General features: G+C 38.8%; 1 protein-coding gene across 5 annotated transcripts in view; it reads right to left on the reverse strand.

The window, feature by feature from the left end:
• The window catches only part of doc2g (double C2-like domains, gamma), a 49005-nt gene that overhangs the window by 21177 nt on the left and 5635 nt on the right, over positions 1 to 22193 (reverse strand). For all 5 annotated transcript variants that reach the window (XM_028018268.1, XM_028018265.1, XM_028018266.1 and 2 more), the window contains exons 2-8: positions 20468 to 20873; positions 19218 to 19297; positions 18646 to 18720; positions 13176 to 13285; positions 2526 to 2652; positions 1978 to 2034; positions 1300 to 1424 (exon numbers count right to left, since the gene is read on the reverse strand). In XM_028018268.1, the coding sequence (XP_027874069.1) occupies positions 1300 to 1424; positions 1978 to 2034; positions 2526 to 2652; positions 13176 to 13285; positions 18646 to 18720; positions 19218 to 19297; positions 20468 to 20855 (962 nt within the window). In that variant the 5' untranslated portion in view covers positions 20856 to 20873. The remainder of the gene's footprint in view (positions 1 to 1299; positions 1425 to 1977; positions 2035 to 2525; positions 2653 to 13175; positions 13286 to 18645; positions 18721 to 19217; positions 19298 to 20467; positions 20874 to 22193) is intronic.

Here is a 22193-nt window from a genome sequence, read left to right on the forward strand (position 1 = left end):
CAAAATATCTTTGAGAGGCATCTCAGCAGAAGTGACTGTTATACAAAAACAGAGAATGATTTCTCTTTTAAGACCTCTTAAAAGTATCATCAAAAGGTTGGACCAACTTTGTATAATAGATACCTGAAATAAAATATTCTAGACTGATTACAGATTGTATTACATAGATTATTTGTGATTCATTCAAACAAAAAACTAGAAATCCTAGTTACCCTAAAATTCTCTTTGTATCAGCTTTCAGTGTTGAAAACTTAAAATTTGTACCCAAAATGAAAACAAATGAGACGCCAACATACTAATTCAGAAAAAAGAGACAATTAGAAATGTTCCTTAGCAACTAGTAGATAGATTGTGGCAGTTGGAGAGACGGATGTCACATCTTTTCAATATAGCTTACTTTTTTTTTATTATTATTAGAGCAACAGAAAAGAACAAAACATCTGCATGATCAATTTGGGGAACTAGAATAGTTAAAGTTGTGTCGGACTGCTACAATAATTATTGAGGAGAGAATTATTATTTTGCAGATGTCACTGAAAGATTACAGAAAGTTGCATGTAGGATTTCAAATGTCTGAAGATCCAGGAAAACACACAGCAGTAGAGCTCACAGTGCTGGTGGCTTATATGCTGCAGACATATAAGCTTAACACCACAGTCGAGAGAATCACCAAATCTTTTGGTGAACAGGTTCCGGAAACTATTATATGGAGGCATTTAACTTCAGACATCGGAATCGAATGAAGAACTCCAAATGTTAGATTAAAGCTCTATTTCCCCCTCAGTGATTTAACTCGTCAAGATGAATCCATTCTGATTAGCAGGTTGACACTTTTCACAAGAACATTTTGTAATGGTTCACAAATTAACTTAACCTTTAGTAAAAGAAATAAAAAATAAGATAATAAGAATAATAATAATTACACTAGAGAAAAAGTTGATTTGGGAATTTTTTTTTTTCAATTTTCTTTTAATTCACTCTTACTGGCTGGTTAAAGCGAAGCATCTGATGCAACAGTATTTACTTTGATGATCTTTTCAGAGCTTAATGTAAATGAGCCAAAGTTACGAATGCTTTGATGCATTAATCTTCTAATTTCTTCATTTGTTTCAAAACTACTACTTCTCTATCAAGGAAATTAAAAATTAGAGGATAAAAAATCCTCATTATCTCTCCACTTAGCCAAACAATCCGTTAGTTTAAAAAAAAAGCTTATTTGAACATCAAATTCAACAAACTCAAACTTTTTTTTAAACTCACGAATATCTGCACTCAATATTTTTGTGGATCTTGACTTACATTTTGACAAATGGGTCAGAGTAGCCGTTGGAGTCCATGGCGGCCAGATGGGCACAGCGTATGATCCCAACCAGCAGGCAGCCCTTCTCTGTGTTATAGCACAGTGACACCAGGATGCGTCCACGCTGGGGGCAACAAAAACACAAATAGTCTTCAGACACACCCCGATCTCTCCCGCTTGGAGGACTGCAAATGTCCCACAACTATACCAAGTTTCTTCAAAAATAATTTACCCAAAGTAATTAAAAGGAGCATTCGGAATTTATTTGATGCTTTTACATTTCGTCCATTGTGTATGCCTGAAGGTTTCAAATTAAACCTTGTAACTACATGCCTTATCGGAGTCTGGCTAAAAGGCACTACTCTCTTCCTGCTTTAATCTTCGGGGTGAACCAAAATCCGAATCTAATCAGAGACCGGAGGCTATTAGCTTCTGTCTCGAAATCATGAAGAGAAATTAGATGGAGGCCATGAAAGGAGTAAAACACCAGACTGGTGTCATTTTCACACTGCTGATATGCGGTGACCATCAGAGTGGTTCCATTGCTCTCCTAGACTAATAATGTTCATGCTTCAGATTCAGATTAAAGGTGTGCAATTACACTTTTTAAGATCTTTTTTTCTTCCAAAACATGATATATTACATAATGATGGTGAAGAAGGTGATGTTTAGATTACCTCTTCCTCTGCCACGACTGCTCCCTGCTCCACCAGCTGATTGTTAGTTTCCTTATTCTGAAAAGAGACAAAATTCGTCTGTTTGGACATTTTGATTTTTTAACAAGGGCTGCATGATATTAGGAAAATGTGACATGAGATAATAACGGTGAATGTTACAACAACCATACAATGTAGGATAAATAAATACTTAAAAACTGTCAATGTGTTTCTGCTTTGGGTTAACTGCAAACAAATCCCAAATAATGAGTAGTCTACACAGATACTGGTAAAAATAAATCTCATTGTTTCTATCTCAACAACAAGGTTTTAATAAAAAATCTGCTGAATTGGCTTAGAAATAACCTCTTTGCAACCTACTATGTGTGTCATCAATTACAATCCAACATCTTTCTATGTTCTAATTCTTAAAGATAAATCTGAATTAGAAAAACTTGGAACCAGCTGGTCAAAGATTTACAAAAACAAAACAATCAGAAATTGGTCTCTTGTACATAATGAATTTTATTTAGATTTTTTATTTGATACATTTTTGATGTTATTCATACCTGTGCGATTCTCTCCAGGCCCATATTGTAGCGTTTGTTTTCACCCTCTTTCAGTTTCTTCAGAGCCACTCTCACCTCCCCAATGAACTCATTTCGTCCGAGTCTGTCCATGTCACACACACACAGCCTTCATACAAAACACACACACCCAGATGAATACAAGAGAATAAGAGGGGGTGAACAAAAGAAAGCTCTACATTAAGGCCCGCCAGTGCATTCAGCATTCTGAAGCAAGCATCTGCAGCACAAAAAGCTTCCAAGAGTAGCCGAGCAGGTGAGCGCTCTTCTTAGAAATCATCACAAGCTGTGTGATTGCTGAGGAGCATGAGTGCTTCCAAAAACAACCCCAAAATCTGTGATTTCCTCACTAAAACTGAAGGATATTAAAGGACAAAAAAAATTTAATCATGCAATCAGACTTTTAGTTTCTGCAGTAAAGCGAGCTGTGGAAGAGGCTGATAACACAGAACAAAATAATGTTTAAAGTCGATGGTTAGGAAACTTGGCTGGTGTTTGTGTTGCTAAAAAAAACAAAGCATAGCAAAATCACACCCACTTTCTGCCATTTTATCCTCACCTACTTTCACTTTGCTCACCTAAACAACACATTTTTATAATATACACTTTATTTTATTCCACCAGGAACATTTTCCTGGAAGTCAAAGCGAAGGCTTCATGCATCAATGTGAAGAAAGAAAAAAAAGATTGAAATAAAGAATAAATGCAACATTCGCAAGAAACAAAACAAAAAACAACTCATGATGAAAAAAGAAATGTTAAAAACTGGATTTTCCATACTGTCGCTGAAAAACATTGAGCACACAGAATGTGTGCTACTGTGTTTTTAAAGCTGTCAAAAATTACAAAATATGGGGAATTAATCCAAGTTAAGCACATAAGAAGAAAATGTTTATGTCTTTAAAATTAAAGAGTAAAATAAAAACTGAATAGTGACCAGTGTGCAAGGTTAGGCCTGGCACTACTGCAGCCTGAAAGTCATCTATATTAAAAGGTTAATTTTACATTTTTACTGTAGTAATATATCACTCATAATAAGCAGTCTGATGTTCTGTTGGTCTGAGCTGCCTGGATCTGATCCCCTATTGGGCCATTTAACTATTTTGAAATATTTTTTTTTTCTTGACTAAACCAAAACAGCTTTAATCACCTCTTTGTTTATGAATATTATTTTACAAAATCCCAATGGTGTAAACTATAAAAGTCAGATTCCAAAGGCAGAAAAGTAAAATGGTGTATGGAGATTAAACTGGTTTCATACTGGTGTCTAGTTTGCCTTTTAAGAAGTTGTTTGTTCTTTATTTTGGTTCTCATTTGCTATTCGGTTGATGTTTCTGTCTTTTTGCTTGAAACCATAAAAGTTTAATGAATTATTGGTTGTAACATATCAGCATATCCACACTTTGTAAAAATATAAAAAAGCAGCATTTCTCTCCGTCTATGAGACAGACTCTTAACAGTTAACATGGTAGCCCTAAAAGTATTATTATGGATCTATGAACTTGTGAGTGCTCTCAGATCCATGGCTGTCATTTAACTGCATACCTGCTGTATGCAGATGTACAGAAGCACAGATTCACATTTTTCTCAGATTCTACTATAATAGAAATGCCATTGATGTAGAGAACTTAGGCAATGGCTTAACTTTGAGACTGGAGCATCTGTTTGGTATTTATGCAAAATCTAATCAGAAAAATTAAACAAAACAGGAAATGCTTGCCAGGGAAACAGAAGGTTTTTTTTTTTTTTTTTAGAAAAGAAATCCAAACTTTTGGGAGAAATTGTGTCTTATATCACATCAACCTTGATCCCATCACAGACACCCTGCATGTATGACAGAGCAAAGGGAAATAAATAAACAGCCCTGGTCATGAGTCAAAGCCATTCCCCAGCTCTTGTTAGAGAAACTCATCAGTTATGACTAAAAGCCTGGAACCAGCAAATCAAATGTCCAAATGTTTGCCTGGGACAGGAGGAGTGAGAAGGAGGGATGGCAGAGGATGTGGTCAGTTCATTTCACAAAGGTAGAACAGCTGATCCAACTGTTGTTTTAATTAGATTTATGGTGCATCAAATAAAAAAATACAACACAAATAAAATCATTTTCAGTTTTATCTGTCCCAGGGGGAAAAAACCCAATTGCTAATGTAAAAAAGAAAAAAAAACTGAACTACTAGCTTTGTTACTGCAGATGTAACTGTAAATGTAGCTTAAAGATAGCAGAGTTTGTTATCTTTGGATAGAGATATGCGATGTTGATTTTTTTATGCATCCTAGTCTCTCTTTAAAAGCATAACACAAAGTCATATGGCTATCTTTTGTGTATTGTTAAATGTTTGTATTTCCTCCCCCAACGCTTCTTAAAGTAAATTAAGTTCAAAGCTCTTTCCTTTAGACTAGCATAATCTAAGCATTTCAATGAGGCAATAAAAGATGCTTCATTGCCAATTCATGCCCCACCACAAACTCCAAGTACCTTGACAGAGAAAGATCATTTTCAAGTAGAAATATAGAAAAAGTTGTGGTCTAATTACAATGCTTGCTTGAAAAAATGTGATCCTCAGACTCTTGAAAACAACAATTTTGCATTCATGAGCACATTTTCATGTTCCAAATTCTACCTGATAAGTTCTATACCCACTACATTTTTACATTTGCTGAGCCTAGTTGGCCGGTCCTTCTTCTGTTCATTACTAAAGAACTCCATTGCTGTTTATTTGGTCACATAGTCCAGTCCTCATGCCACCCAGAGATCAGTTTTGTACATTTCCTGAACCTCTTTCTACCCCTGGACAGCAGCTGGATGTGTCAGAGTATTGTGGGAGACATAATGGCCAGGGGAAACTCTAAATCCTGAATGATTGAATTTACCAACAGCAGCACAACACCTCCACAGGATCATCCGTCACGCCTCCCAAAGGGACTCACACGGGTGTAAGCCATCTGTTCTCCACTTTCATCAAAGCACAAGGGCATAATAACTAGAATTTAATACCACCACTTTTGGACTAATAAGTCTAAAATAAGATCTCCTTTCATTTCTTCTATTTTTGTTTGTTAACAATTCTCTTATTTTTTCTGCTTTTACTAGCAGTGGGAGTAAGGAAGCAGGATAATGGGATTCAATCAGTTCTCACATTTACTAAGATGAGTCTACTTTTTCAAATGAAATACAAATATTTCAGTGTCCTTTTGGTTGAGGAAGAAAGGAAGGAAACCATAATCTTTATATGTAAAAACAAAATCTGAAAAGTGTGGAGCCCATTTGTATTTAGCAATACAATAGAGCCACCTTTTGTTGATATAACAGCTACAACTCTGTTAAGATATACTGTATGTCTTTATTAGGTTTTCCAACAATAACATGTCCTATTCCTCTTGCTCCAACTTTAATTGCTGATTATCTCGAAGCGTGGACCAACATGGACTGAATGGCTCTGTTCAAAAACAGTCCAGAAACTTCTGTCATTATTCACAACTCCTCCATCTGTTCACTGATGGACAAAGATTAAACGGATCCCAAGATATCGAGCTCCGTTGAACAAATCCCAGGCGGAGCTCTGAAGAGAGATGAGAAACGAGTGAAAGGAATTGGCCAGGCTAGATCTGTGCCGCTCCTTCAGAGTTGCCCCCTGACTGCTTCTCTGATTAATGCTCTCCTCCCCAAACCTCGATTTAAGTGGACGGTCAAGTCTTGGTAGATTTGCAGATTGCGTGGTTGAAGGATGGATGGAACAGAGCAATGTGTACTTTAAAAAGCTTAGAATATTGTTTTACAACCTAACCAACTCTTCTCTAAACGTCTCCAGAACTTTATCCCCGCCACATTTTTATCTTTATGATGTTGCTTATTCACTGGGGTTCTCTGAGGCCTTCACAGAATAACTGGTTTAACACTAAGAGCACATAATGCACTGGGGGACTCTATTACTAATTCTGAAACCAATTGTTGCTCTGGATTTAATTTCACAGTATTATCGTAAGGGGGAACTAAATATAATACCTTCCACTGCACAATTATGCTCTACTTCATGTTGGTAATATTTATTATAGTTTGTGGTTGTAAATGGGGAAAATGTGAAAAAAGTTTGCTTTGACTCATGCTGTAAGCCTCCCATTTAATCTCAAACTAAATCAATTCCTAGATGTGTTCCTGACTCCCCACAGCCATGGACAGTGATATTTATTATGTAGCTGGAGAAAATTGGACACAGATATGAACAGGGAAAATTGAGAAGCCACACACTGGCATCATATTTGTACTCCCTTAACCCACACACAGTTAGACACCTTAGCTCTCTTGGCATCACACTACCTCCACAGTTTGGTGTTATTTTGCCGCTTGATGATAGTTTTGCTGACACACTGTGAGTCACAAGAGCTCTTAAAGATGAGTTTGTCCCCACGGCTGCTCTCCAAGGTATGCATTAATGCTCGACTCGACACTTTTTCTGTGCAAAAGGTTAGGAATAAAAGAGCGGGCTCGTTAAACTGAAAGAAAGGTTTGGATTATCAGTGTAAGTCATTTTAAAATGATGACAAGTTTGCCAAAAGGCAGAGTCAGTACAGTAAGCTGAGGAACTGATAAAGAGCTATACAACAAATCTCTCTCAGTCGAGAGAGATTTGTGGGATTGACCGTAATAAACCGTCTTGTTGTAAAGTGCAAGGTAGGAAATATCCACATTGGAACTTCTCATTCTTTCTGTAACTTTAAAATCAGTTGAAATAAGTCAACTTTTGCAAGAGGTCTACATGATTTTTGAGTTACCTCAGATGCGTTTAAACAATTATGATTTGAAAGCAGACTACCCGTATGAATAATTCATCAAGTTGATGCACTGCATTCCACTTCATAGGACTTTTCACTCAAGACTAGAACACCTCAGGCAGCGTTGCTGCGCCAATTAAAGGATTAGCCGCTATGAAGCCAAGCGTGAATAAGCGATAGAAGACATTAGTTATTGGTTTACTCAGCTGCTTCACTCTTAATAACAAAATGGACTTCCAGTGGCTCTTAGAGATAAAGTAAACTCAGAGGCCCAAAGTCTTTAAGTGTAGATAATAAAAAAAGAGTTCTGTAAGACCTTTGATTTTTTTCCCCCTTCTACTCCAGACCTTTTTATGACTGTCTGCTATTAGCCTCTTCCTCTTTGTATTGTGTCTTGGCACGATGGCTTTATATAATCAGTCTCCATTCTAATAAAAAAATAAATTAACAAATGTTCAAGCTCCCTTTCTCACTCTGCTTTACACACTTTTTTTTTAATTACTACAACGAGCTGTGCATCAGGAAGTTAATATAGTTGTATAGTAATTGTCACAAAAACGTATTCTTGCCCACGTAGCTCAATAGCTGATTGGACATGTAGATGTGGTGACGATGACTCACTGAGCTTCAAACTGAGCCGACTGGACGATGGTTATAAGAAGCTTCTCGCTGAAGTTGTTGCAGCATAAGGGGGTAACACTGCCTCTTAGACATCTTAAATATTTTTATTTATATCTGTTGTTTTATGAGTAACCATATATGACTTGCAAACTAAGATTTGTCTTTTCCATAAATAAAAATAAAACAATTAGGCACCATTCTGTTAAAAAAAACAAAAAAACAACTGTTTAATATTTGTCCTACTTTTTTTATGGCAATAATCAGGATGTGGACAGTTTCTTTTGGGCACTCTTCAAAATGGGAAAGACAAGACAATATGCCATATCTTCTAGGAAAAAAATCTACCAACTCTTATTGCCCGTATTTACATTTATTGTGTTTATTAAGAAGTCTGTGCAAGCAAGTTGTATAAATAAAACTACAAATGTTATCACCTGTGTAATTCTGACTAAGATACAGAAATACCTGTGCACGGATACGTCTCAACAATAAATTTAAAACAGCTCTGGCAATGTGTTCGTTCTCCATCACGTCTATTTTTCCTCTTTTTGTTTTAGATTTTCTGCAATGCAATTTTTCCCCTCACAAATCGTTTTGGTCTTCAAGAAGGCCAAGGAATCCACACTGGTTGTGATTTACATAAATTTACATAAGGATGGCTGGGCTTCCCCTAAATGCAGACACTATGCAAAAGAGACGCTATTTGTTCAATGCAGCACTCAGGAGCATAGATGCCCAGGCATTAGTTTCAAGCATGCTTTTAATGCACACATTTAGCAGCTGCAAATACCTTTCTGCATCTGCCCCTGATTGAAAATATAGCTTAAAAAAAACTGAGATTGTGACAAAAAAGACTGGATGAGGATTTGTTTTACTGTGAGAGTGAGCGGGACAGAAAAGGAGTATAGGAAAGTCATGTGAAAGATGGCTTCTTTTCACCTTCATTCATTTAAGATGTTTTCATTCTAATCTCATTAATATTTTATGCTGATACTGTGTTGTACACAGGCTGCAAGAATCCCCTTTGGACTGACACAATCCAGACCCAAATGGGTTAGCACATTAATGACTTTCCACACTCTGATGCACACAGGTACTGCAAAGTGGTTGTTGTGGTCAAACAAGTGTGGTCTGATGTGTGTTCTCTGTGTTGGAGTTTCACAGTTAAATCTGCTTAGGAGAGGCAAAAACCGTCTGGAGCATCAATCAGTTCCTGCAAGTTTTTCTTCAGCAGTTTTCACAGCACTGAGACATACAAAGTAGGAGAATCTCAAGCACCTTTGCCTTCCAAATATAACATATTACTCTGAAAATTTTATGCATTTAATGTAGAAAAAGGCAGAGTCCCTCGTGTACTTCGGTCTCCATTAGAACTTCAACTTGTTTTGTCCATCTGGGTTTGGACCCTCTGCGAGCTGATAGTCAATCTCTATTTCCTACATGTTGGGATTCAAAACAACAGAAAAAAAACTATCATCATCAGATTTCGATAAAAAAAGAAAAATCCTGGTTTTCACTTTGTAGTGTTTGCAGACAGGATCTCAGGGCACAGACATCGAAAGGATCATGTGTGTGTGTGAGTTTGGGAATAACAAGGTCACTTCTAGCAAATTGTTTGGTTCTGTTGGCATCTTCAGGCTATGACCTTCAGTATCTGCTTCAGTAGCTTACAGGAAAGTTTAAAGCACCTAAGGTGAGAGTCAACTCCTCTAAATTTAAAGTCAAATTTCCCCTTTGGAAAAAAAAGTGGATTATTTTCTTTCAGGTCAGGGGACAGAAATTAAGTCTAATTGAAGAGTTCAGGTTGCTTGATCATGAATAACAATAGAATGAATCTCTCTATTTGCTAGCCTGCTGGCATCTGCTTCATAACTGAACAATAATACAAGAAATTAATTTTACCTTCCACTATAGGTTGACAAGACTCGATCTTAGAGGCAGAGTGAGGAACTCAATGAACCTTCAGTAACCAATCCTCTGCTGGTTAACAGTCTGGTAGTGTGGTTAATGAGCCATTAATTCACTTTTCATATGTGGTTTTGGTGTCTGAGGGACATTCAAAATACAATAATTTAAAAATGCTTTTTTTTTTCAAATGGTAAAGGTATAGTAATATGGATCCTTTATTGCTGAAACAGACCAAACATGTTTAGAGATCAGAACATATTAAGAAAGGCTCAATGTCAAATGTGATTAACTGCATTGTCTCTGATAAAGGAAAACAATGCATTTAGGACACCTTCAAAACACATGTGAAAAAGGATTTGCTTTGTTATTCTTTTCTCCATTTTTATTTTACATACTTGACATTACAGATCATAAAACATATATGGATATGTTTTTTTAAAATGAGGATTTTGTTTCAAAATAAAACTTTACAAAGCAACCTGACTCTATGTGAAGAAGTAATTGCCCCCAAACCTGTTCGTACAGCATACTAGCTTGCTCATCATGATAAACACGTAATCATTATCAAAATCTGTTCCTAATTCCCAAAATGGAGCAGGCTTTAGCTCACCATCAAGCTGACCGCAACATAACTTCACTCGTTTCCTCTCGTTACATATTTCACTACATTCTTGCAGCAATTGGAAGACATGTTTGCATAAAAAACACTGATAACCAGCCGTACAGTGTGTTCAGCACCAGATAGTAGACTAGCAGGGCTTCCAGCTGTTTGGTGAAGAGCTGCAGCTGAAGCTACTTAAGCCGATACAATTTGTTGTGTCAAACCATGTATGAATTTCAAGAGGTCATAAACTTTGTAACGACAGAATACTAATACACCTATTAGAACCTTGCTTTGACCAAATCCTGATTCCACTGTGTTAAACTAGAATTCGCTCCAAGAACCACAAGCAAATTAAGCTTGTAAAATCTGTCAGGTGGGCCTACAAAGCGACTGGGCTGAGTCCTGCTGCTCAGCTGTGCACACAGAGATCAAAGAGCATCTCTCTCCTCTGCTGCTCTGCTGGGACCAACACAGTTTTATCCTCCGGGGCAAAAACCCAGAGAGTAAACATCACTCTGGGGACCCCTATTAGTATCTCATTTCCCTGGTCGTTTCCTATGATTTGGTGAGCTCACCCTCCATTCACGGGCCAAACTATTGTGGCAGACCACGCTTCCTTCTCCATCATTTTCTGTGTCTGCTGCTTCTTCTCTCTTTTTCTCTCTGCTGTCAGCGAGCTCGTAATTCACTCTGGCTCAAGCTCTTTCTCATTGTTCTCATTCATTAAGCTTTTTGATGTCTTTTTGGAGTAAACTCCACTTCAACATCATCTCTTTTAACCCAGAACAGTGAATCATCTCCTCTCTTCTTTTTTCCTCTGACTCCTGTGTATTGAATCATCCCGTGGTTTTGTCATCTTCCTTCCTCTTGTTGTACCTACTTTACTTTTCTGTTGTGTCTTATGTGTAAGTCAACTCAAATCCCACTTTATCTTCTGAATCGTTGTTGATCTTGACCAACGATTTCTGTGTCTCTTCATCTTTTGCTCCTCCTATTGCTCATTTTGGCAACGCAGAGCCCTCTCAGGCTGGTTCGTGGCTGCAGGCTGTGTCCTTGAGCAGGGGTTAGTTGGGTTTCTCTCGTCTGAAGGGAATATCTTGCTGTGAGTGAGGATGAGAGAAAATGTATTTTGCTAATGTGTACACCTCAAGGACACGTGTGGTTTGCGTGTGGGCTTTCAGGACGTAAAGAGGAGGGGCCACGTATGTTCTTTCCTTCCAGTGATTGCCCTTGACGCGCACACAAGAGGCTTGTCACACACCTGACTGCCTACATTTGTATTTGGATGGGATCTGTCCGTGTGTGTGGGTGTCCATGAGCGTCGGCGTCATCTTTCCTCAGGACAAACATCCAGCCCTGTTATAAATGGGCTTAGTAAACTGACACTGATTGCATTCAGTACAAACAAAATGCATGCGTGACTGTGCCTCTGAGTCAACGTACCAATGCATGATGAGCGGAGCGGCGCAACATTTTTTGGGCCAAGATGGCTACGTTTGACCTGAATCGCTCCACATGGAGAGTGCTGTGTGAAGGGAGGAGGCAGCGGAAACTCGTGGTGTGGCCAACACCTCAGCATTGTAAAAATGTATTCATTAACCTTAAATTATTTAAAACAATACTACAACAAACTTTTAAAAATTATTGAGAATGCATTAATCAACATTCTTTAGAGCATTCTTTTGTTTCAAAGACAACTGCAAGTCCTTTGGGGAATGTCTCCACCAGCTTTGTACATCTAAGGTGACATTATGTCTATTCTTTTTTGCAAAATAATTCAATTTCAGCACACACACAGTTTGGCGTACAGGCCAGTCAGTCTCAAATGACCGGAGTACCTTTCCTACTTGGTTGTTGTTTTGTCCTGCATGGCTTGTCTTCCTGCCACTCTTCCAAAACCGACAGATCCTCGAGTGTGAAACTAGTAATGTTTCTGTCAGAAGAGACTCCCACCTGAGCTGTTCAGTTTAGGTGGACAGCCATGCTTTTTATTTTATTTTTGTTTAGCCAATATTGTACTGTGATTGTGTCTGTGTTTTCAATTTGTTTCTCCCCCAATGAAAATGTTGCTATGGGGACACTGATAAAATTGATACTAATGTTTTGGCATATTTTAAATTTTGCCATAATCTTGCATTGACAATAGTCAATGTTTTCCATTGATTATTGGTCAATGAAATGTATTATGTTGTTGTTTAGTCAAACCCCCATCCTTATCCATGAGCTTATGCCAGACCTGTTCACTGTGTGTTTCTTGTTATCCATGACAATGTTATTCTCTCATGTTCTCATACCAATTGTTTGAGGTAGGTGCAGATTTGCTGTTTTTACACTGAGATTAAATGAAATACAACTAGATTCTATTATTTTAGAGAGTCTCATTGACCCTACATGGGGAAAAAAAACCCTTGTCAACTTAGCTTCTAGGATCATTGACACATTCAGCATTAGTTTATCACTCACAATAGCAAAACAAACTAAGAAACATTGAAGTTTGTACTGATAATGTGACATAATGTGGAAATTAAAATACTGAATGAGAAGACCTTTGCAAGGTAATATATAAGAAGTGGAACAGTTCCGTTGTTCTGCTTGACTAACAATTACATGCACTAACAAGTGGGAAGGACAGAGATCTGTTTAAAACTCATTGGAGGATGAGAAGTTTGGTTTGCCGGCTTTCTGGAGAACTTCACTAACTAGAATGAAATTCAGAGTCAAGAACCCACCTGAGCGTTTTAGTGGTCATGTCAGCTCCTGTGATCCCATGATACACCAACGTTTCATTCCACACTGGGTTGAGGGTGTTTTTCAGAGTTTTTGTGCGCAGCTTGTTTGCCTGCAGAGGAAAAGCAAAAGGGAGAGAGAGTGAGTCAGAGAATTTGACAGATTTGGGAAAAAAGAGAAGAAGAAGAGCAAGGAGTAGTAGTTGATGTCAATGGATCAGACTTATCAGATTACAGTAGAGGAAAGGAAGTAAATATTCATCCAAACAGTGTGAAAACATTTAAAAAATAAAGAAGAAGAATGGTTAAAAAAAAGGGTGAATGGGATATAATTTATCTCATTCCCTGAGGAAATTGCTAACATCTGCTGAAACTGAAGGAGACGATGCAAGGCGTCCCTCATGTCTCCTTTCTATCATGAGATATAAAAGTGAGCTCTAGCTAAAAGCTCCAAAAACGCTGTTTCAAATAAAACTAAACGTGGCAGCTAATTAAAAAGTGCAGCACAATCACTATGAAAGTTTTTCACATGACCAAGTGGGTTCAACAATTGATAAAGCTTGTACTCTCTCGTCCAATTTCCAACACTGATTTCATTTGAATTATTATTTGCACTTTTATTGATTCACATAATTTAATTGCCTCAAAGCTCTGGGGTCAAATGGTCACCTTTACACTATGATTACAAATTCTTGTTTCAGTAATAAAACATGAAAAAATCCACAGGATATTGTGAAATTGTCTTCTAGGATATAGCATTTAATTTTTGACTACTAAATGAATTTTCAGTGACACAGCCTGAAATAAAAAATAAGATCTAACACTGGGTCTGTGGGTCCACATATTCATGCAACAACCAACTTCCTTAATTTCCAAATTCTCTATAACTAACATTTGCTGCATTTTGTTATGAAAATAGAGATCCAAAAAGAGAACAGCAAAGAAACTGAAAGGTTTACATGTACATCAAAGGCCATGAAAATCATATTGATTTTTGACTCTTAAGATGAACGCATTTGAACCGTTATTTTTTAGGGTGGAACTACAATATAACATACGACTCTAGTTAATTTAAAAAACATGAACTGGGTGCACAGGTATGATTTTATTGGGTATTTTCATTAATCCAAACATGGATTTCAAACAAAGTTAATAATAAAAATGTAAATACATCTCCACCAACACTGTTCCTTAGAAAATTGCAATGGGGTCACGCACTTTTTGGAGTTTCCAGCTTCTTTGGTAATTCTGACACTTTGGATATGACTAGGCTTTTAAGCATAGCCTAAAGATTTTCAATATGGTTGATTGAGGTCAGAGCTTTGGGAAGGCCATTCCTTGCTTTATCTTTTCCAAATATTGATCATTATTCCACGGGAAAGCCCATTTGTCTACTTACATTTAACCATTAGACCGTAATTGTCACCCTCCGAAAAAAAACCCCAACCCTAATTGAATAAGATTGCCAGAAATCACAAGGTTCAAGCTGAAAATGATTCTCGCAATAAAGCAAGCTTTACATCACCCAGAACACCGACCCTAAAAGAAGCTCCAAAACTGACAAGATCCACTTGATCTGAAATGTAGCTCTTCCAATTGAAGAAATACATCTGTGAGGGTCAAAGTAAGGCCTTAAAGTCAAAGACTATCGTACCGCCGGTCAAGCACAGTGGTGGCAACATCTTTCTATGGGGTGGTGGAACTGCGTATCCTGTAAAGTTGATGGAATAATACAATTACTTGACTACTTGCAAGTAATTCAATTTCTTCATTGCAAACCAGTACAGATAATGCATTGCAATGGGTGGACCCTCTTTCCCGTATGTTTTAGGTGCTTCTCTGCTGTTGTACACAAGGCTTAAATGAATGGGTGATTAACAGGCTTGTGCATCAATTGGAGGCAAGTTAAAGAGATAATGAAATCAATTCAATCCGTTGTTCTGGAGTAGGGAAGCATCTAAAACATGCAGGACAGTGTAAATACAATGTCCATGTATGGTCAAGGTGACAGGTTTAAACAGTCTACAGTCTGCATTTATTCACATAACACAATTTATCAGAAATATTGGGTCAAATAAAAGATTTATGTGCCAAATAACGTAAGAGACGCCACCCATTCTTTTTTTATGTGGCTCCTGCTGATGTCAGAATCTCTAAAAACAAACGCCCCAGCCCCTTTTCTCCTTTTCCCTCTCTGCCACCGTCAGCCTCCTGCTCCAGTGCCTCAGGGCCAGATGCTGAACCCTGCCTGACATCTTTTTGCTGTTTTTGTCCTCTTGCATCCCATTGTTCTGTCAATGCTGCCTTTTCCTCCTTTCTCTCTCCTTTCCACATAACGTGCCTCTCTTTATTGTTAGTCTTTTTTTTTTCTTCTCCACAGAAAACCTCTTTGCTTATCAGTTAAAACCAGCCCCTCGCTGGGGAGAAAAGCATTTTTCATTCATATTATTTGTCTCAGTGATTAATGAAAGCAGCACGAGGATCTGCTCGTTCTCCAGAAATCTTCTTCATTTGATTGAGGTTTTCTTCACAAATATCTTCCAGAAACACCAGTTCCCTGTCCTTTTCAGCCTCTATTCTCCCTCTGTTCTGGTGATTTGCATCTGTTCCTAAATGTTTCATCGCTAACCTTCCATCTGTCCATAACAAATTCTTCCCTTTTCTCCATCTGTCTGCTTGATTTTTTTATTCATTTATTTATTTTTTACTTATTTATCTCACAGACTTCCTTACTCTGTCCTTCCACCCCGGCGCTGTGATGAGCAAAATTTGTGAGCGCGCATCTTCCGCCTGGGATGGGAGCATGAAAAATACCAGAGACTGTGGTGGCACCAACTATCACTGTGCCAGTGTTTATGCAAGAAAGGAGAGAGGCGGTGGTAGAGAAGAATGGAGGAAGGAGGGGTTTGCTTCTCTGCTTGGCTGTGACTAAATCCTTAGCATGTGTTTGCACGCACACACGTAAGGTCACACAGCGCATGTGTTGCACTGAGTGTCGTACATCACAAGACAACATGCTTGACCGTTCCCTGATGAAGGAGCCCGCAAATGGGAGACGAATGGGAAGAAGGGGAAAGGCGGTGGGTGGTCACAGGAGATGCAAAAAAATTTCTTGAGCTTTTTTTTTTATTTTGATTTTTTATGGATGCTGGATTTGCATTAGTCATCGCAAAGTGCGCACACAGAGTGGACGGGAGGTGGATGCGAGCTCACCTCAAGTGACGCGCTCCATCAGTCTGGTCTGCTGATTTTTTATTTTTTTGCAAACACTGGTTCGTTGTCACTTCGCCGACTCATTCATGCCCCTCCAACCAGCAACACCACCTTTCCCTCCACCCCGACCACCACCCCCTCCTCCATCAACACTCGCCTGTTGACGTGAGCCGTGTAACAATCCTCCCTGTTTCCATGACAACCACCTGCTGCTGTCCTCCCCTCGTCTGTCTCTGTCCCCCTTCTGCCCCCCCATCCCTCCCCTCCCACTCAGTTGCCCCCCTACTCCCCCTCTCCTCTGCACACTGTTGGTATTTCAAGGTCAGAGAGGGGCAAAAACAGATGGCACTTTAGAAGCAGAGATATCTTGTTGGAAAGAGAGAGGGCCGATAGCAGCGCACCAGGAAGCGTGGCGCGTCACAAACCTACAGGTTTAGTTTGTTTCTTTCTTGCTTTTCACACCTCAGAGTTCAGTCATGCTCTTTGCTTTAACTTAACGTGACTCGGCGTCCCTCGCACCTACCATAACCCCCGCCGATCCGAGTCAGCCTAGAGCTGAAATGGCTGACAACAGGTTGTACCCTGCCGGGGGGAATAGGGGTGCTGCTGCTGCCAATGTTGTGGCAAGCTTTATCTTTCTCGCTGCTTGAGCTGAAAATGAGACAAGAGCAGGGCAGCCGACCATAACGTGTTTAGGCTCGATAAAGCGGAGGACTGGGTGAACTCATGCCAAGTGGCATGCAAGTAAAAGGCTGAATTTAACTCAGTGTCATGTTTTCGTGAATGCTTAACACCCTTGTGAAAACCCTTTCATGGCAGGTAAACACCTGGGAAGGCAGAGTTTTAAAAGGGGATTGAGAGCAAATTTAGCATATTCAAAACCAGCAGGCAAGTGATGACACCATTACAAAAATATTAAACTTTTTCCCACCAGTTTTGAGGCTAACACATTCACAGCAATGGGTTTGGAAGTACTGCGTTCCGGAGACACAACTGAACATTTTTGTTTGCATTTCTGCAATTCTTCAACGTTTTCCTTTGGCTCCAGGTCAGTTTTCAAATTCATTCCTGTTTTAAATGAGGCCTGGCCACTTTGTCTTGTACCACTTCCTTTTTGTGCCATTAAGGAAACCAATTATTATTATTATTATTTTAACCAGTGTAATTAAGCTAAACTGTATCAAATTTGTGTTATAAGTTATGAAGCTGTTCATTAAAATGGTAAAATATAACCTATAATTTATTTTAATGTAATAATCTATTATTTTCTGAGAACACCTATTAGGCCTTATTTACATTAATTTTGGTTCTGATTTACATTTTGGGCAGTTAAAGCTCATACATGAGGACTGATTATGAACTCTTATCAAACCAAAATAAGATTAAACAATTATTTATTGTTGACACAAAACCATAAAAAGGTTATAGAAAACTGTATAAGTTTTCAAATTTGGTATAGTATGAAATGTCTCACTGGCTAATCTGCATTGATGCATGGTTGATGATTTATCCAATTAAATTCCAATTCCATTTCATACCTAATAATGTCAGGTAAAAAACAACTAAAACGAGATGGAATGACCACCACTCTCTTAGCTTCTGCTTGAAGTTACAGCTCAGTGAAGGTGTTGTATTCTTTAATCATCCCACTCTTGTGGAAGGATACAAGACTTGTTCTGACATTTTGAAGTGAATATCTGTAAAACTATTGCTAGTAAGCCCTCTTTGATAATTTAATTTCTTTTCCAATAAGCTCACTTTACAAAACCTCACTTTCAAAACTTAACGTTATTCTTTAAGACACAAACGTGATCAGTGAACAAGTTTTGTAATTTGCATATTTTATTTCTACATTTGACCAATCCTCATTATCATTTACTGTTTATTGCTGACATTTAAAGGACAAGTCAGTCTGCAATGATTATCTGTTAATTAGATAACTGCATTTGCATTTGTGAAATGAAAACCAGGTGAGCAAAACAAACAGAAGTGTGATTATTTAACATGACTCTAATAACTGACTGAAAGAGCTCAGGGTTTTTAATTACACCAGCCCCTCTATTTACTGTCCTTAATTATGCATGGGCTTATACTAAAACAATAACAAAAACCGAATTTACAATTGGACTGTTGATTGCAAATGATTCATTTATCAATGAACAGTTTGCATCAGATGTGATTCTGAGAATGGATGTACTGGATGGCCCAGTTTGGAATCATGCTACATTAATTGCTGTTGAGGTAAGGTTGGAGCAGTGACCTTGCTGGCTCCTGGGAGAAGATGGAGCTTGACGTATGGATCTGCCAGCCCGTTGGAGTCCATTGCTTTCAGACCCTGTGGACACAGGCACACAAAGACACATGCACATGTAAGATCAAAGGTGACATCACTGTGCCCCTAAAACCTCTTCCCACAAGTGACAGGGTCAGAATAAGACAGCAAATATGGCCGACCACTTCGAGTGGACTCGTTTCTCCTTTTGCCTCCAGGCTCTTTCTTCCTCCTCTTGTGTTTTCCACTCGCCTTAAAGGAACTCCCCAGTCAAGATTTACATAATTAACATCATGTGACAGTATGAAGCATGTAGCTTGTGGACGGCTTGTGTCCTTGTGTCTCTGCATGAGCAACCTAGCCACATTACCCAACCTTTCCCTGTTGTGTCGAGCTGACGCCGCGTGTGGTGAAAACGTTTCCCCATAAAGGCTGTGAGATAGCGGCGTGACGTCTCGCTCAAATGCAAAAGAGCTGTTTTTCTACGGGCTTTCAAGGTTGATTACGCACACACTCCGACAATCTGTTTATATAAAGAGTGTATTGAACACCGAGTGTACCTTTGCCTTGTGAATGGTGCAGTGAAGGCAGTTGTTCTCTTGATCAAAGAGCAGGCTGAACTCCAGCGTTCCCAGGTATGCTGAAAAACACAGCAAAAACACTCCAATTACTGTCAGTGGGAAGCGCAGACACGGTCAGTCACACAGAAACAAACTCGAAAAGCTCTGAGTCATGTTTGCAGCAGATGGCTTCTTAAAAACATAACACTACCTTATATGAATTGATCTGTCTTGTTTGATTACTGTTTGTGAGTGAGCAGAAACTAGAGTCCCTCCACTGCAACCTTGTGTAATAAATCATTGTCACATAAAGTGGGAGTGACAAAGAGTGCAGAAAAAATGCCTCACTCCACAAAAAACTCCATGTTTACGTTCAAAAGAAAAATGCACAAATTGAAGTAGAATGAACAGGACATTCAGTCCACTGCTGAAAAATTTGCTTTGTTTTAACTTTCAGATGAAAGAATTTTAAACATTCAGCACAAGTTTTATCCTCAGAACCTGTAATATTGTTGTAATTCCTGATTTGATCCTTCATTTTTTAAGAACTGTATTGTTTTGGTTGTATGTTTGCCACATATCCCTTTGTGATTGGCTAATCAACTCCTCATGACAATTCCTCCCCAAAAAGTACACACTGCTGAGAGAGGAGCATTTCTAAAAGGTACCAGATCCATCATGAGATTAGTTTCTAATGAATGTTTTTGTTTTTTATTATATACTTTGTTGAATGTTTTATTGTAAAGTTCTCACAAGATTATGGGGATTACAAAATTGCACTTAAGCACCACTTTTCTTAAAAAAACCCCACATTTTTCAACCTTCCTTTCATCCAGTTTGGTTCTAAATCCAGAGTGGGTTAGGCTCCTGATGGACCGATAAATGCTTGATAAGTTAGATCTTCAGACAGCTGCACAATAACTCTTTGAGCATTTATTCTCTTTATTCTGTTGTTGTAGGGTATAATTTGATATGTTTTGTACTGTTAAATTTGTTTTGCTAAGAGAATATCATAGTAGATCAATAATAACTTTACTTCTTGGTTCTAGTACTAGATCTCTAGATCTAATTTTATCATGTTTAGCTGAAATCTAATTATGTTTGACTGATGCTAAGTGAATCGTAATTGTGAAATTTACAGAAACCTTCCTGTTTTCTATAGGAAAACTCAAGAATTCATCCATTGAATTCTTGTGGATTCAGTGGATGAATCAGACTGATTTTGAGACTGATTACTCTCTACAACTCACTGTCATCGTCATCCGAGTCGATCACCTCCTCCCTGTCTCCGTCGTTCTCCCCTCTCCTCTCTCCGTCCTTGAACCCTCCACCCGTCTCCCCGTTGAACGTCTCCTCCTTTAGGATCTTCTTCTCCCTGGGCGGCGGCGGAGTGCAGGGGTAGTCGTGAAAACGGGGAAAGAAGTCTGAGATCTGTGGGATGGGGAGGATGGGCCCCGGGCACACATTGATGGCAAAATGCTCCTGCATAGAGATCTTGACGGGCGAGGGCGGAGGAGGAGCTGCCGAGTGGGGCGTAGACGAGGGGGAGGTGGCAGACGAGGAAGGGCTGGGCGTGGAGGCGGGGGGGATAGCCAGGTGGGAGGTGGAGGGTGGAGGCGGGGGCTTTGAGAGACTCATCTGGACTGTCAAGCGGGACTAGAAATGAAGATCAGGAGGAGAGGAAATGAACGATGTGAAAAAATAAAAACAAAACAAAGAATGACAACGTAGCCAGATCAAAACGTTCCTGTGAATTCACAGCTTTCTGTTGGTTTTTACAGCTGCAGCAACTCATCTGTAAAGCAATATGCTGAAATTCACACTCATATCAAGCATCTTGGAGAGGAAAAAAAGGGAAAAAAAACTCTAAATATGCATCTGTTTTCATTCTCAGATTCAATCTCAAAAGCCAAAATAGAATTCGCCAGAACCTTTGGCACTTCAAGTGTGACTCACACATGGTGTCAGCACACCACGTCTGGGCGCTGAGTGAATATTCAAATGTATTGCTGTGAAGTACGAACGAATGATGTCACATGTGCCTCTGCACTTCACTTTAATCCCTCTCCCATCGCTCTCTTTTACTCATCTCCTTCTCATCTGCAAATAAAAAACTACCCAGAGCAGTATTTACATAATACAATTTAAGACCAGTCTTTTATAGATTTACCACTAAATGGAACACCAGAACATTAACAGGACTATACTGTCATTACACCAAATGCTGTTTTCCTCGCAATGATTCAACAGGCACTTTATGAACCACCAGAGTCATTTACTGTAACAGTGACTACGTCAACAGCTCTAAGAGGTGGGCAGTCTGTCATTCCTTCAATATGGTGCATGTGTCCATCACATCACTGTTCATTAGTGGCAGCGCGGGACCGATGGTGCTTAGCGCTTTTGGAGTTCATCTTGGATTTGTTACACATTTTTTATTTATTATTCTGGATGTTTTTATGGGGTTTTTTACACTCAAATAAAAGGCCTTATTTGAAACTTTATTCTTTATCTTACACAAGAAGCTATTTTGGTAAAAACTTATTTAATATGAATTGAAAGAGTGGGAAAAAATGTCTAAGTAATTCCTGCAAACATCAGATGTCCTTGGATGTCATTATTATGTCTTTTACGTGTTGGCCATGCTTTTTTTTACAGCACTGAAAAGTTTTTAAACCCCTGCTTTAAGTCCATAGCTAAAATCAATATTTGACAGACCTAACACCATTATATGAATTAGCTGCTGTGTTTCTTCTCTAAATTAAACCAATAAGGGTCTGTATGGGGGGACACCAGGTAGCACTACAAGCTTGCAGCAAGAACGTTTTGAGTTCAAATCCTGACCATGGGTCTTTCTGCATGTTCTCCCTGAGCATATGCTAGGGTTCTCAATGGGTCCTCCTGCCTCCTCCTTCTGGTCTGTGTCTGATGGGCTGTCAATTCAAACACTGCCTGTCTCAGTCGTCTTGGCTGCTG

The sequence above is a fragment of the Xiphophorus couchianus genome, chromosome 5 (assembly GCF_001444195.1).
Source record: "Xiphophorus couchianus chromosome 5, X_couchianus-1.0, whole genome shotgun sequence".
Taxonomy (NCBI): Eukaryota; Metazoa; Chordata; class Actinopteri; order Cyprinodontiformes; family Poeciliidae; genus Xiphophorus; species Xiphophorus couchianus.